This window comes from Carcharhinus amblyrhynchos, chromosome 10, assembly GCF_965287045.1.
Source record: "Carcharhinus amblyrhynchos chromosome 10, sCarAmb.v2.hapA, whole genome shotgun sequence".
Taxonomy (NCBI): domain Eukaryota; kingdom Metazoa; phylum Chordata; class Chondrichthyes; order Carcharhiniformes; family Carcharhinidae; genus Carcharhinus; species Carcharhinus amblyrhynchos.
This window is the reverse complement of record NC_137333.1, coordinates 53,119,321-53,135,398: the sequence shown is the minus strand read 5'-3', so window position 1 is coordinate 53,135,398 and position 16,078 is coordinate 53,119,321. Positions and strand designations below refer to the sequence as shown.

General features: G+C 41.6%; 1 protein-coding gene across 8 annotated transcripts in view; it reads right to left on the bottom strand.

The window, feature by feature from the left end:
- The window catches only part of dlg2 (discs, large homolog 2 (Drosophila)), a 941,559-nt gene that overhangs the window by 798,138 nt on the left and 127,343 nt on the right, over nucleotides 1–16,078 (bottom strand). For all 8 annotated transcript variants that reach the window (XM_080197062.1, XM_080197064.1, XM_080197065.1 and 5 more), the window contains exon 3: nucleotides 2,573–2,712. In XM_080197062.1, the coding sequence (XP_080053188.1) occupies nucleotides 2,573–2,712 (140 nt within the window). The remainder of the gene's footprint in view (nucleotides 1–2,572; nucleotides 2,713–16,078) is intronic.

Here is a 16,078-nt window from a genome sequence, read left to right as displayed (position 1 = left end):
CTGTATGTCTGTATATAGCTTGTGAAACAGAAATTAGTTGTACTCTATTGGTAAAATAGTTTTCAATTGAATTACTTAAAAACTGAAACGACGGTTCTGAGATATGTTACCTCTATTAGAATTTAGAAAGCTAAAAAAAGTCGTCAAAAATTATTTTTGAAGGGATATTTGAAATGCTAATTCCATAATCAGCATCATGAAAAGGAATAGTAGGGGGTGGGATTTCAGGATTTGCAATATAACTGCTGAAAACATTACTATTTTAGCAAAATTTAGGTTTAATTATTATTTAGAATTAATTTGCAATTTGATTCAGGGGGTGGGGGGGAGGAGGCGAGAGCTCGATGGGGCTGGGGGGGGTGGCGGGGGAGGGTGAGAGCTTGGTGGAGGTGGGGAAGGTGAGAGCTCAGTGGGGTGAGGGGGGGCAAGAGCTCGGTGGGAGTTTATCCTACAGAGGGAGCTAATGCACATATGCAGACCTCTGATATTGCACATGCGCAATTTCAGTAGCAGGGGTCTGATAGACAGAGAGAGAGAGCTGTCAGGCCCCCGTTGCTCGAGCTAGCCTCAACTAACCCGCCCCATCCACAATCATGGGGGCCCACAGCCAATCATGAGTCCCAAAACGCACAGACATCTAGCCCCGCCGCTCAGACCAATCATACCCCCTTACTGTTGCCCGATCCAATCTGCAGAGTGCACAGTGGCTCCTCTTGTCTTGATCCAAGCACAGGCAGAGTATGCAGCAGGCCCCCTTCCCTTCCCAACTGGGCTGTCCCTTTAAGCCCCACCCCTTCAGGCACTGCCCCATACGTCCTGCCCCCATAGGCAGTGTCAAGGTGCCAGACTGGCAATGCCAAAGTACAAGATTGAAACTGCCAGACTGGCACTGCTCCTGCTTCCCTTGTCCTCAACCTTCCCAGGGAGCAATCATCTCCAGTTCGACCGGCGAGGACAACACAACTGTTGGGGAGCAGGTGTTTTCCTCATCAGAGAGAACCTCTCCTGGCGAAGCCATAAAGACAAGTGAGCCTGGGCGATTGAGCACCAGGTTCATTAAACACATACAAATTAATATTATAACAATATATTTAAATAAATTATTCAGCCTTTCACCCATTTCCAGCAAGAGGCTAATCTCGCCAGAAATCCAGCCCTCGTAAAATTGTGATAGTCAAGAAATCAGGCATGATCCTGATTTCTCGGCTCTCATGTGATTTTACCGGCTCGCTCTGCCCATCAATGGACTGGATGAACTGTAAAATGACGGTCATTGTGTATAGTTCAGTAGGTCTCAAAGAGATTCTGAGTCTTGTAAAGTATAGCAGTATATACAGCATAAGATCTAAGCTGGGTTATGTCTCCATGCTTGCCTCTGCACACATCTCTGTCCAGTACAAGACTGCCCTCCAGACTTAGCACAAGCATTTCTTTACATCACACTGTGGGAAGTATTGACCCAGTCCCACATTAACCTTTTCTATGCCAAGCCCTTATACCACATTGAGTAATTCCAGCATTTTCTGTTTTAATTATCTGGCTGCTACATCACTGACATTCGTGGGACAGATTGGTTGTTGCATTAAATATTGGCTGAACTTTAAAAAGTACTTTGTTATCTATAGTGTTTTGGGTCTTCCTAACAAAGTAAAAATTGCTATATTGTGCAAATTATTTCTTTAATAATTACGTCCTAACAAGAACTGCCTGTCTCCAAGCAGGTAAAAGCCTGAAAAACTGGAGACTCTTTTAGACAGTTCAACACAGTTTGTATACTGAATAAAGTGTTGATTGTTCTATTTTGTAACTAGCCTTTATTTTTGCTTCTGTGAGTTATTTTGTTGTAAAGAAATTAGGTCAGTGGTTCACCCTATAAACAAGCAGCCCAATGGTGTAAAATTTCTTGTAATTTGAAGAGCTAAGCATTCATCTTGTAATCAAAAAACTTGTATTAATATAGCACCTTTCACAATCTCAGGATAGCTCAAAGGTCTTTACGGCCAATTAGTTACTTTAAAAAAAAAAGTAGACACTGTTGAAAGATAGGAAATGTAGCAGCATATTTCAATCTCCCATAAATGGCAATGTGATGATGACCAGATAATCTGTTTCAGTGATGTTGAACAGGGATAAATATTAGCCAGGACATCGGGAATAACATCCTTGTTCCTTTTCAAAGTAATGCCATGGGACTTTTTAAATCACCTGGGAGACTAGATGGGGCCTTACATAAGTCAGCACTTCCAATGGTTCCGTACTCTCTCAGGAAAGCTCTGGGGAGTGTCAGTCTAGATATTTGTGTTCAAGTCTCTGGATTAGGACTTGAACCTACAACCCTCTGACTCAGAACCGAGACTGCTACTAATAGCTGACATTACTAAATGTAGCTACTCCGATCAAGGATAATAGTCCTCACCCAATCTTTTGTTTTCAAATAAGAGTGAAAATTTAACATACGATAATCCTAATCTGCTATTGCAGAATAAAGGCTCTTTATATTATACACTGATTTTAAGTTACAATCCAATACATTTTTAAACAAAAACACATTAAGGATGTTAAACCTCCTTACCTCTGAAACTCTCTTTTGAGTGATCACCACATGAGCATTTGTTCCTTCCCATTGTTCGACCACTTGATTCACTTCAGCTGTTTTCTGCTCAAAAGTTGTATGTGAATTGAGCAATGTTACTTCGTAGAATTCTTGGATATCTGAAACAAAAAAAAAGTACTCCTCTGAAAACAGTACAAAGTCGTGGGAAAAATGTTGTTGAAATTTCAGAAATCTTCACAATATTTTAGGATTCAAAATCATACAAGAAAGATTTTTTCATAGAATTTATTCAGAGAATACAAAGTCCCAAAGTAAAGTTTAAATAATTCATTGATTGACAAACTGCAAAAAGAGTAATACATTTTTCCAATTTAGTTATGCTTTCAGGCAAATCTTTATTCTATATCTACCAAGAGTGCGATAAAACCAGCCTACTTTGTGATTTTAAAAAATCCTAATGAACCTATGCCTTAAAATGATTTTGTTGCTTTATAATCCCTCAATAAAAGCTACAAACGTCAGTATTAAAAGGTTTCAGCATGACTAGCACAGCTCTTTTGCTTTTGCTCCCAGATTTTCCTAAAACTAGCATATCATCTCTAATGTTGATACTGGTCTCATTGCAACCTAAGCATCATTGTTCACTAATCATTTCAGCAAATTTAATGAAGTGATTGATCATATAACTCAAATGTTGCAAAATATTCCAAATTGTCCAAATATTGAAAATGTATTGCTTCACAATTATATCTGTAAATCTATTTCCCTGCCATTTTAGAAAGTTTCTTTAAGATGCTCATTACTTGGATAGTTTATCCCTCCCAAATAATTCTTAAATCCTATGTTTTGCTGAATCCACCCGATTATGAACAGATCACCTCCTTTATACCTCGCCTGATTTTACTCCCCATTGAAGTCCACGGATCTGAAGTTCTTCTGGCCTAACCCATTGCTGCATAGTACCACAAAAGAATTTTTTTCTCACTGTTGTTACAAACAGGAGGGGGGTTAATTTAAACAGCCCTGATTTCTCCTTTCACCACCGATCCATAAACAGAAAGGTTTTTGATTTGCTTCCCCATTTCCAAGCAGTACTGTGTTTCCCAACTCCTCTATTTTGGTGTGATTCAATTTTCTACAAATAACCCCACAGCAAATTTAGGATGGGATGAACACAGAGGGTTAGTTAATTTGCACATGCTCAAAAAGAAACGGTGGGTGGGGGGGCGGAATCGTATGTAGCCCATTATGCACTTATACAGTGAAGTGGGATGGAGAAAGAAACATTTCCAGGGCAAAGACCACATATTTCCAGAATCAAAGCACCATTGGTATATTCCCTCACAGAGGTCAGCAGGGTGAACTCTTGCTGGATAATTCAGTTTTCCAATACAGTTGTCTTCCATTATGAGATAGGCACACAGAGATGATTTAGCCTTGTAGCCAATAGTTCAGAAAATTTGAAGTTCTAGTGGAAAGAGTATAGATGAGAGCCAGGCAAATGTATGGCAGGTGCAGTATAATGTAGATAAATGTGAAGTTATCTGCTATGGTAGCTGTTAGATGAGTTCAAAAAACCCTGGGTTTTAAAAACTAATAAGATTACTAAATGGGGAAAATCAACTTAGAATGGAAAATTAACTTAGAATAAGGACCACAATGTGCCTTATAATTACATCATGCAAAGATACTATTTGCATATACACTCACAAAACTACTGCTTTGGAAATTGAGCATATATTTTAGGTTCAAATAAGTATTTTTGAATATGTTGTGTACATTGGCCAAAATGCTAACTACCCTGGAAGATAATAGGAAGAGTAAATTAAACAGGCCGCATTCTTTGGGAACAATAAGCCACAGAATATAGTTACGTTATCAGAAAAGTCATGGAGAGTTCAAATTCTTATACTCTAGAAAATTAATAGAAGTATTCACAACATATATAAAGTATTCAATTCTAATGATTAAAATATTCAATCTTACTGATAATAAGGCAGAACAAGATGATGGGAACATCACCTTTTCAACTCTGGCTTATGAAACCTTCGAACCTTATGGATTTATGAAAGTGAGGTTGCTTAGTAACAATGGGTCGGACCTTCAGAATTGCTAATTCTGCTGGGAGGTAGAATGCAATTGGCAAAAGTAAATAAGGTGTAGTAATGCAATTGGAGCATCCAGTTAAGAACTGAAGTTTTGAAAACGTATAACCATTTTGCCATTACATTGTAAACTTCAGAAAGGAGCTGGCTTGTCTGGCTGCCTTGCGAGTATATTATCAAATAAATAGGTTGGACTAAAACCTGGTGTTGTCAGACTTTTTACTGTGTTTACGCCAGTCCAACGCCGGCATACCCACATCATGCCTTTTTCTCAGCATATTGAGGGATTCCGTGAATGCATACCCCTGCTTGCTTCAGTCCATGCAAAGACTTAATTTTAAGATATTTCTGCCCATGCACAATTACATTTAAAAGCTTGACTGTACGGGTTAATTAACACTACTAAGTTGACCAATTGTAGCTGGCTTGACTACATGTAGAATCAGAAGGCATGATGGGTTGGCTAAAAATTGACTGCATTCCTGACGGGTACATAATGCAAGCAAACAACAGCCTTGGAGAGAGTGCAGAGGAGGTTTACTAGGCTGATACCGGAGTTGAGGGGGTTGAGCTATGAGGAGAGGCTGAATAAACTGGGCTTGTACTCGTTAGAGTTTAGAAGAATGAGGGGAGATCTCATTGAGACTTATAAGATGATGAATGGGATGGATAGGATAGAGGTGGAGAGACTCTTCCCGCTCAAAAAAGACAGTAGGACTAGGGGGCACAGCCTCAAGATAAAAGGGGGGCGGTTTAGAACGGAGTTGAGGAGGAACTTCTTCACTCAAAGGGTGGTGAATCTCTGGAATTCTCTGCCCGTTGAAGTGGTGGAGGCTGCCTCGCTAAATATTTTTAAGATGCGGGTTGATGGGTTTTTGATAAGAGAGGGGATTAAGGGTTATGGGGAGAGGGCGGGAAAGTGGAAGTGAGCAGCGACAGATCAGCCATGATCTTATTGAATGGCGGGGCAGGCTCGAAGGGCTGGATGGCCTACTCCTGCTCCTATTTCTTATGTTCTTATGTTCTTATAACAGCAACTGCAAGGATTGTTTTTCTAGATGGAAACACCCCACAAAAAACACTTCCGATAACGAGATAAGTTTGGATTTTCGAGCGTTTCAGATCAGTGTATTCAAGTTCCATTTAGTTCAGTTCAAGGGCCTGGCTGAGAAGCCAGTCTCCAATGTTGTTTTTCATTGGATCTGTCATGTTAATTTTTTTTTTTAAGTTCTTTTCAATAAAAGAAAACTGTTTTAAAACTCCTACTAGCGCTGTCCTCGTCTTTTCAAATAGATAAATGACCCACCAGTTCCTGGCACTGCGGGCAGGGTCGGTGAAGGCCTATTGGACTGAATCCAGGACATCATACCTACATTGCGACCCCTGGAGGTAAGGACTCCTCTTAATTAAAAGTCCTTTGTCGATTGTCTAAGACACAATGGTACTAAGGCTTGAAGCCCCACTCAGAGATATCTTGTTTTGGCAGCATCTGTGATAAGACTCCGACCCAGCTGAAATAGCCAATGGCTCAAGACCCATTAACCCTTTAATGAAATCACCATGACAGAAGCAAAATTTCAGAGCAAAACTCTTCCACAGAATCAGTTATTGACCACAGTAAAAGGTGGGCAGGCCCACCTAATGTTTCGGAGGATGAAATTCTGCAGCAACTAAGAGAATACATAGAATGGCAATCTGACCTGCCCAAAATCTGTATTAAGATTGAAAAGAAGTATGGCACTTCCAAGGGACAGTGGTCCTTGGATGAGGCAAAGCAGGTCAGAGGGAAAATGACCCGTGTGAAGGAAACGAATCCATAAAATCGTCCTTAGCTGTCATGGGCTACATCTGACAACGGAATGAAATCATAAAGAATTCCCGACATGACCGTGATTCAACCAATGAAAAGCACCAACTAAAAGCGGTATTCGAACAATTGAAAAATAAAAAGCTGGAGGTAGAAAAGTTAGAAGTGGAAAATAAGGGACTTAAGACTGAAAACAAAACCCATAAAGCTGAAAGTGAAGATTAAAAAAAAAACACAATCTTGTAAAGAACCAACATCACTTAAAGGAGTATGTATTGGGTCCTGGCCAGGTTACACCAGCCTGCGGAAGACAAGAAAGAACAGCAAGACACACAGGGGTGCAAGGCTGGCTTAAAGGTAAACTTAGGGTCCTCTAGTGACTCCAGCGAGTGAAGTGACACTGCAGAAGAGACTTTTGACATAAGACTCACATCATTAAAGAGAAAACAGGTCACAATCAAATCTGAGGCAACTATAGTAGATGGCAAAACCATTAGTGAAACTGAATACTCCTACCATCTATTGCACCGGGGGCAGACCCAGAATAAATTGATAAGCAATCTAAAGAACTGCTATACCCTATGGAAGGGAGCATGAAGAGCTAGGATCAATTAAACTGTCTCAAAGCTGTCCACCAACTCCACACGTGGGACAAAGTTCAGATTATAAGCATAATGGTGCCCGGATGAGCAGCAAAGAGACTACAAGGGGATGTGCAAATGCTCTGGGTGAAAACAAACAACAATTAGATGCAGGATGGGACGCCATTAAGTGGTGGCTACAGGTATTCAGTTCTGCCTAAACGGACTGGGGAAAAATAGCAGCCTGTCAGAGAGATACAGAAGAGGTTGGGGAATATGGTGAACGGTTTAGGGCTGTGTGACTGGAGTATCTGAGAATATACAACGCCGGACCCGAAGAAATGAATGACAGTACTTTAGGACTCATGAAAGCTGCATTTGTCACCTAAAGCCAGAATTGGCAAAGATGGTAAAGTTACACTTGCCAGACTCGGACAAAGTTGAAGTAACATTCGCAACACTGTTGGAGTGTTGTAACCAATAGATCAGGACATGGGAGCCAAAGTCTGCACCCTGCAAGCAGGAGGGAAACCCAAGGAGTCAGACAAGTCCCACCACGGGAGGTTACAGGGGAATTGCCACTACTGCAGAACAGGAGGTCATTGGGCTAAAACATGCTGAGCCAAGAAGCAAGGTAAAGGGAGTCAGGGACACCATCAGGTTACCCTAGCCTGCGGCAGATAGGAAAGGAACAGCATGATGCGTAGTCTGAAGCTGAAGAATGTTTGAAGAAGTTTAAACAGCTCACCACAGAGCAACAATACGTGTTGCTAGATGCAGCAAAAAACTAGAAGATGCTGTCCTTGCCCTCAGCCCCTATTCTGGTGCTAGTTGAACGGAGAGGAGATGGGATGTATGTAATGATGAGAGTGGGTGATCAAGACATATACAGTCTCCTGGACATCAGGGCATAATTAACCTGTCTACTGCTGAAATACAAAAGACATTTCTCCACGGATGACCGATTGGTAACAGCACAAGGGGCAAGTGGAAGAAATACAAAACTCCAGCAGATTAAACCCACTAGAACTCACATTGGTCCTCATGAACTGACCACCCAAATTTGAATGGGACCAGTACAACAGGCCTTACTTCGAATGGATCCTGATTCAGCTAAACTCCTCTTTGGATTGTGAATGGGTAAGGTACCTTGGTCAATCCTTTGAAAAAGGAAGACTGGACAAACCACCCGATATATGCCCGAGATAAGCATGATTGCAGCCTACTCCAGATGAAACGAACCTCATTCACCGGAACACTACCACCCCATACCAGACAGTACCCCATCAGCCCAACATCTAGTACCAGCATCCTACCAGTTATTCAACAACTGGAGGAACAGGGCGTGCTAATCAAGACATATAGCTCACCTAACAGCCCTGTGTGACAAGTAAAGAAATCAAATGGAACTTTGCGGTTGACTATCAACTATAGAAAGGCCAGTGTATTGATCAGAAGGCCCCTCTAGTCGTGGAGCTCTCCACCATTTTTAACTCCTCAACCCCAGAACAGTCATCGACATAGCTAACAGATTTTGGTAGGTGCCGCTAGCACCAGAGGTTCAACCATGATTTGCCTTTATGGTCCGGCAGCAACAGTATACCTGGGGATTCACAATAGCTGAATGGTATTTCACATGGCCTTATCACTTGAGAACTACCCACATTGACCTCCATGGTTATCCAATACATGGATGATATCTTGTCAGCCTCCAACATGGAAGAACAGCACACGCAGGACTTACTCATCCTGCTAGATCACCTTCACCTGAAAGCACACAAGGCTAGCATTAACAAAGCATACATAGTCCAAAGAGAGGTTGTGTACCTTGGACAGAAGATTTGAGGGAAAGAGAAGAACATGGTGATCAGCAAAGGCCTATTGGCTACTATTCGGTGAAATTGGATTGGATAGCCCTCAGATGAGGATGTCGCCTGACAGCCATGGACACCACCAGTCAGTATTGCCCATTGCATTTGTTGTTCTGGATCAGAAGTTGTCAAATGTCCCCACACAGTCTATGCTTTGTTGTCAAGGAACAGAGTATCGCAGGTCACGGAAGCCTGATGGTCCCGCTGGACAGTGGTTCTAAAGGCCCACAATCTCCATTTTGTCTGGGCTAGTCCAGTTAACTCTGCAATTAGGCTCCCGCTTCCCCAGGAGAGAAAGTATGGAGAAAACCAGGATTGTGTGGATCGTCCAAAAGAAACAGAAGAAGCTGCTTTTGTAGTGGAGGACCCTCTACCCGACCCAGATCTCATCCTTTTTATAGATGGCTCCTCCTATGTTGACAATGGTGTCAGAAAAGGATGGGCAGTTACTATCATACATGACGTAATGGCAAAAGACTGTTTACGCTCGGGAATGTCAGTTCAACAGGCCGAAACAGTGAGCCTTGGCAGAAGACTGCCGGATAGCAGAGAGACAAATGGCTAATATTTATATGGACTCATGGTATGCTTTCAGAGTCTTTGATCAGTTATGTGGGAAAGGGGTTTCCTCAAGGCTGTGGATACACCTATCCATAACGGGAGGGAAGTCCAAGACTTACAAGAAGCCATACAATTGCCCCAAGAGGTATCCGTTTTGAAGTGCAAAGCCCATACTCAGGAAAACACCGAGGAAGCAAAGGAAAATGCCCTAGCCGACCAGACAGCCAGAGAGGCTGCTTCATAATCCACCTTGTTGGAAGAATCAACCCAGATCTGCAGACTGGGAGCACTTAGTCTGACACAAGATCTGCAGAAGATGCAAAATGAGTGTACGCAGGAAGAAAAATGGATCAAGGCAGGAAAAGACCTATGGGAAGACAGCATATAGAGGCAAAGAGACACCAAGAAGCCAATCGCGCCCCAGGCGCTGTTGCCCTTTCTAGCACAGCAGATCTATTTTTGGGGACACCTGGCCCTGCAACAGATAATGGCGCAGTTTTAGAAAAGCTGATGGGGGTGAGGATTCAAGAAGCGCAGCTTCATAGCAAACCATTGTATGGTCTGTCAGAAAAACTATCCGAGACCCATCACGGTAATGCCCCAGCTAAGGAACCCTGCACCAGCAGGACCATTCCAGGATTTATAGATCAACAATATATCTCTCCCTTCATGTCAAGGACACAAAGACGTCTTGGTCATTGTAGACAGATTATCCAGATGGATAGAGGCTGTCTCAGCAAGGCAATCCACTGCCAAACACACAGCCAAGATTTTGTGTAAGGACTACATTCTCAGATGGGGAGCCCCAAAGAGCATTGTCCTCATCACCCACAATCATCTGGACAAGTGGAGCCAATGAACCAAACTCTGAAAGACCAACTTCCTAAACTTCACCAATAAGGGACACCGTGGCCCTAGGCACTATTAATAGTCCTGTGTAGTATAAGGGCAACCCCAAATAGGACCACAGGTCTGAGTCCATTTGAAGTAATAACTGGAAGGCCAATTCATTGCCCGGAACCACTGATTTGCAAAAAGCTGATTGCCACTTGATGAGTAACACTTTGTTGGAACGTGATTTGACTTCACCAGGGTACTCAGAATTTTACAGCCTTTAATGGTACCTATTTTATTTGCGGCTACAAGGTCTATCCCTGGCTACCCCATCCTGGACAGGATCTTGTTAACTGGGGTACATCCTAACCTATATTCACCATACAATCTTCCTGCCCATGCCACAGCGTGGCTCATTGGCAAAGAGTAAGGTGAATAATTACAGAAATGGAGCAATTCTTTGCTATCCTACTCTTTTGGTATGGAACTGCAAACTGGCAAAGGAATCCATTAACATGGCATCTAAACTGTAAAAGGTGGACAATGACACTGCTGAAACCTATTTGAAATGAATGCTGAAATGGTAGCCATTAGTACCATAGACTTGTTAAACAGGATGTTACTTGACTACATCCTAGCTGAACAAGAAGGCACCTGTGCCTTAATTGGGACTGAGTGCTGCACATACAAACCTGACAGTTCAGAAAATATCAATTTGCCTGGATACACTAAAAAAGTAAGTCGCAAAACTTAAACAGCCCCCATCCTTCACTTTATGGAGCTGGACAACTGTTTGCTTAATTGGGAGTTCCATGGTGCAAGGGCTGGTGCTACTCTTTGTTATTGCTGTAATGACATACTGCACAATCTTACTTCTTAAATGCACGTGTAACTGTTTAATGACAATAGAGAAGGGTACATCCTCAAGTGTTGATGATGAATGCAAAGGGATGGTAAAACAAACCATTCCTACACCAGAAAGAGGTTTCATATATTTGATTCAAAATGGTTATATAGAATCAAAGGAGGGAATTGAGGGATCCTGTGTATGCGTAGCCCTGTATATGGGGTTCACATACCATATGAACCCCATATGGTTCAGTCTATGCAAATCCTTAATTTTAAGATATTTCTGCCATGCACAATTACATTTAAATGCTAGACTGTATGGGTCAACTAACTCTGCTAAGCTGACCAATTGTAGCTAGCTTGACCACATGTAGAATCAGAAGGTATGATAGGATAATTAAAAATTGACTACATTCCTGAAGGGTACACAATGCAGGCAAACAACAGCATAACAGCAGCTGCAAGGGTTGTTTTTCTACATGGAGACAACCTGCGAAAAACATTTCCAATAATGAGATATGGGTTGAAATATAGTTTGGATTTTAGAGTGTTTCAGTTCAGTGTGCTCAAGTTAAGCTCAATTCAGCTGGGCTGGGAAGCCAGTCTCCAAGTCCGCTTTTCTTTGTCTCTATCATGTTAATTTTTTTTAAGTTCTTTTCCAGAAAGAAAACCATTTTAAAACTCTGTACCAGTGCTGTTCTCGTCTCTTCAAATGAATGAATGGACCAACACACACGTTGGTCAATAAATACATATTTAACCAGAATACTGTCATTCATGGATCTTTGTGTTTAGCTGGGTTCAGCTCAATACTTAGCACCCGAGAGAAACCTGCATGTCCATGTACACCAATTGCTGAGTGTAAGCATACAGGTGCAGCAGGTGGCGAAGAAGGCAAATGGTATATTGGCTTTCATAGCAAAAGGATTCGATGCCTTGCTTCAGTTATGTAGGGCCTTGTTGAGACCATCCTTGGAATATTGCTACAATTTTCCGGCTGTTCACAGGAAATCCCATTGACGAGGAAGCTATAGACACGTGAAAGCCTTTGCCCCTATCATCCAGCCTTAAACTTTGTCCCTATCAGCCAGTCTGAAACAATTAATTCTGGACATCTATTGAAACGTACTTCATTACAGGAAAGTGTGTTTAATATTTTGTGTGTTATAAAAAAAACTGATACAATATGAATAGATGAAAAGATATTTGTGAAAGGATATATTTTATCTTTAAAATGAATTTGATACCATTAAATCAAGCTTTTCCCCCCCAACACACTTCCTGAGCTATAGAAATTCTGACTCAATTAATACAAGTACATTTCGTTATTCTTACATAAGACATCAAATAAATCATACCGACCATCAGAAATATGGTCTGAAAGAAAATCTAATCACTTACAATGAACCAAAACTTCCTTTGTCTCCATAGAAGTCTTGGGTGTAGTAGAACATGAAGTAAATCAAAGAAACTACAATTCTCAGTGGCTCCACCAACTGAAATAACACTAAAGGGTCTGATCACTAAATATAAAAAGGTGGCCTTCAACCCTCTCAATGACAGCTGATTCTAATTCTGCTAAATGATTCTCAAGTTGCTACATCTGATAAGAAAGATTGTGGTCTGACACACAGAGTAGCCATTGGAAACATATGACTCCACTAAAATTGTAATTCAACTATTATTGCAACATTATAATTGTTAACTATGTTCACTTCAAGTGGACTTGATAAATGTAATATTCTCTCTTTTTTCCAGAAATTAAGTTATAAATTTGTACCTATTAAAAATAACGTTTTCAGCAAATGTCAAAAGATAAATCACTTTCACTGCTCATGCATTTAATTATGTTAAAATTGAGGCTTTGATACTTTCATATGCAACAGTATATGTGAAATAAATAATAAACAGCAAAACAATTGCACTACCAAAATGATATTCTGATAACTGCAGAAAAAACTACCTAGTTTGTAATTATTAGGAGAAATTCCAAGATATGTTCACATCAGCGATCCAACTTTCAATACAGCAGCTGTTTCTGGAAGCTCACAGGCTGGGAGGCAGTTTTCTGCAGCCCTGTTGCAGCAGCTGTTTAAAGGAACGCAGCCATACAAAGGCTTGGGAGACCAATCTGAGCCTTTCAGTAATTCAAAGAATGCCACAGGTTCCCACCCCACCCCTTTCAGATTCAATGATCTACAGCTGAAGGCATCCTCCCTACATTACTAGCTTTGAGTTTTGGACTCGAGCAGTACCTCCTTCCAATCCTTCTTTCAAAACTTATTGCTCTTAAATATGGGCTATTTCATTTGTTAATTCTGATCTCAGAAAGTAGTAGGATGATGTCTCTGACTCCTTCCTCCTGTTAAAAAATTCTTTCACGGGCCTTTAAAACAAACTAGTTTACTCCTGTCCCAAGGGTATATTCTCAGAAGACAGCCAATGTCAACATATGCAAATAAAATTATTCTCATCACAATGTATATTTGTTGGTCACCTGTGACACAATAATGAACTACATACTGTCCCCAGTCATTGCAGAGGCCTATCCATTGCTGGGTTCATTAACATGTCAAGCTCCACTCCAACTCATTCCCATATCCTAATGTGTTTTAATCCTGGGAAAATTGCTTATTCTAAAAAAAAGTTATAATATTTACCATAAATCAACCTAAATCCATTCTGTGGAGAAATGGGGGTAATTTTGAGCCCAAACTCTGTGCGTACTCAAATAGTACTTAACTGTTTACACGTGATCAAAAAAGAACCAATAGGACAGGTTTTCTGCAGCTTAATGAAGAAAGGGCATCGGCAGCAACCGGAGCAGGAAATCCTGCAGGAGTCCCAGAATGCAATTTATGCCAGCAGGATTTTCCATTCCGATTCTTCCCCCCGCCAAAGACATATCAGGAATCCGGTATTGAACATTGGGACCAACATAAATGCATTTAAATATAATTATCAGACCTTTGCACATGATAATCCTTCCCTCCATTTGAACGTTGATTCACTTTGGTACAGGTTCCCCACAACATACGCCTGGCAAGCAGAAGATGCTGGAGGGACAAGGTGAGTACATTCTCTGAAGGAGGTGGTCATGCCTGGGCAGTGTCCTGGCACTGCCCCCTGACAGTTCCCAGGCACTGCCTCCTAACACTGCTCCCAGCCTTGCTTCCACACCATTTTCCCCATCAATTGTGCAACTTTGCAACAAAAAAAAAGTTCCATTCATTGTCCTTCATATGTTTTGCAGAAACATTAACTCCATTCTGATGGATTGTGCAATGTATAGTAATGCAAGTTGGAGTTAGCCACCTTGGGCTGCAAGTTCAAGTCATTGTTGGCGGTTATTTGTTGTCTTGTTTTAAAAAGTTTAATTCAGATTTCCTGCCAGTAGACTAAAACAAATTTCTTGGCAGAAAGCATATCTTCATGACAGAATAAATTCAAGACGGAGTTAGAGTTTTCGTTGACAAGCTAATCACGGGTTGCACGAAACAGACAAGAAAGTGGAGTTGAGGCCACAGGCAGATCAGCAATTATCTTATTGAGTGGTGGAGCAGCTCGATGGGCTGAATGACCTAATCCTGCTCCTATTTCTTGTGATCTCATGACTCTTAGGCTAGGACTTCTTGCACCCATTCAGGTGGGTTATGCAATGGAAGGGAAAATATCGTGAGAAGTGGAGTTTCATTTAGACAAATGCGAGGTGATGCATTTTGGTAGACTGAACCAGGGCAGGACTTACTCAGTTAATGGTAGGGCGTTGGGGAGAGTTACAGAACAAAGAGAAGTAGGGGTACATGTTCATAGCTCCTTGAAAGTGGAGTCACAGGTGGACAGAGTGGTGAAGAAGGCATTCGGCGTGCTTGGTTTCATAGGTCAGAACATCGAATACAGGAGTTGGAATGTCTTGTTGAAGTTGTACAAGACATTGGTAAGGCCACACTTGGAATACTGTGCGCAATTCCGGTCACCCTATTATAGAAAAGATATTATTAAACTAGAAAGATGCTACCAGGACTTGATGGATTGAATTATAAGGAGAAGCTGGACAGTCTGGGATTTTTTTCCTCTGGAGCGTAGGAGGCTGAGAAGTGATCTTATAGAGATCCATAAAATAATGGGTGACACAGATCAGCTAGCTATTCAATATATTTTCCCAAAGGCAGAGGAGTTTAAAGCTAGAGGGCATAGGTTTAAGGTAAGAAGGGAGAGATACAAAAGTGTCCAGAGGGACAGTTTTTTCACACAGAGGGTGGCGAGTGTCTGGAAGAAGCTGCCAGAGGTAGTAGTAGAGACGGGTACAATTTTGTCTTTTAAAAAGCATTTTAGATAGTTACATGGGTACAATGGGTATAGAGGAACATGGGCCAAATGTGGGCAATTGGGATTATCTCAGGAACTTTTAAAAAAAGGGCAGCATGGATAAGTTGGGCCAAAGGGCCTGTTTCCATGCTGTAAACCTCTATAACTCTAAGTGTAAAGTTGCTTTTTATGTCAGCAGAAACACACAACACAATTGTCCCTTCCCCAGTCAATGATGGGACCCTAATTTGAATATGTTAACATATAGGTGTCAGCCCATATACCAGAATCATCCCCTCGTCAAAGAATCCATCCATAGTGGCATTACAGCAGGACAGCGTGAAGCCCAACTGTTCTCTGAAGGCGTGCACCAGATGAGCAGGCCTCCCAGGGGAGCTCAGGTGGGAGCAATACTTGGTGAGGTTTGGGGGAGGTTGGGAGGGTGGGGAGTGAGCTACCCTGGAACTCCTTAGGGCGGGCACTGTCCTCGCACTACCCGAAAATGCCTGGGTAGTGTCATGGAGTGCCAAAGGTTATAGGGTTAACTGCTTTGGTCGCAATGCACTGGGTCAACTTTTAAAAATGGCGCCCTGATCCTCACCTTTCTA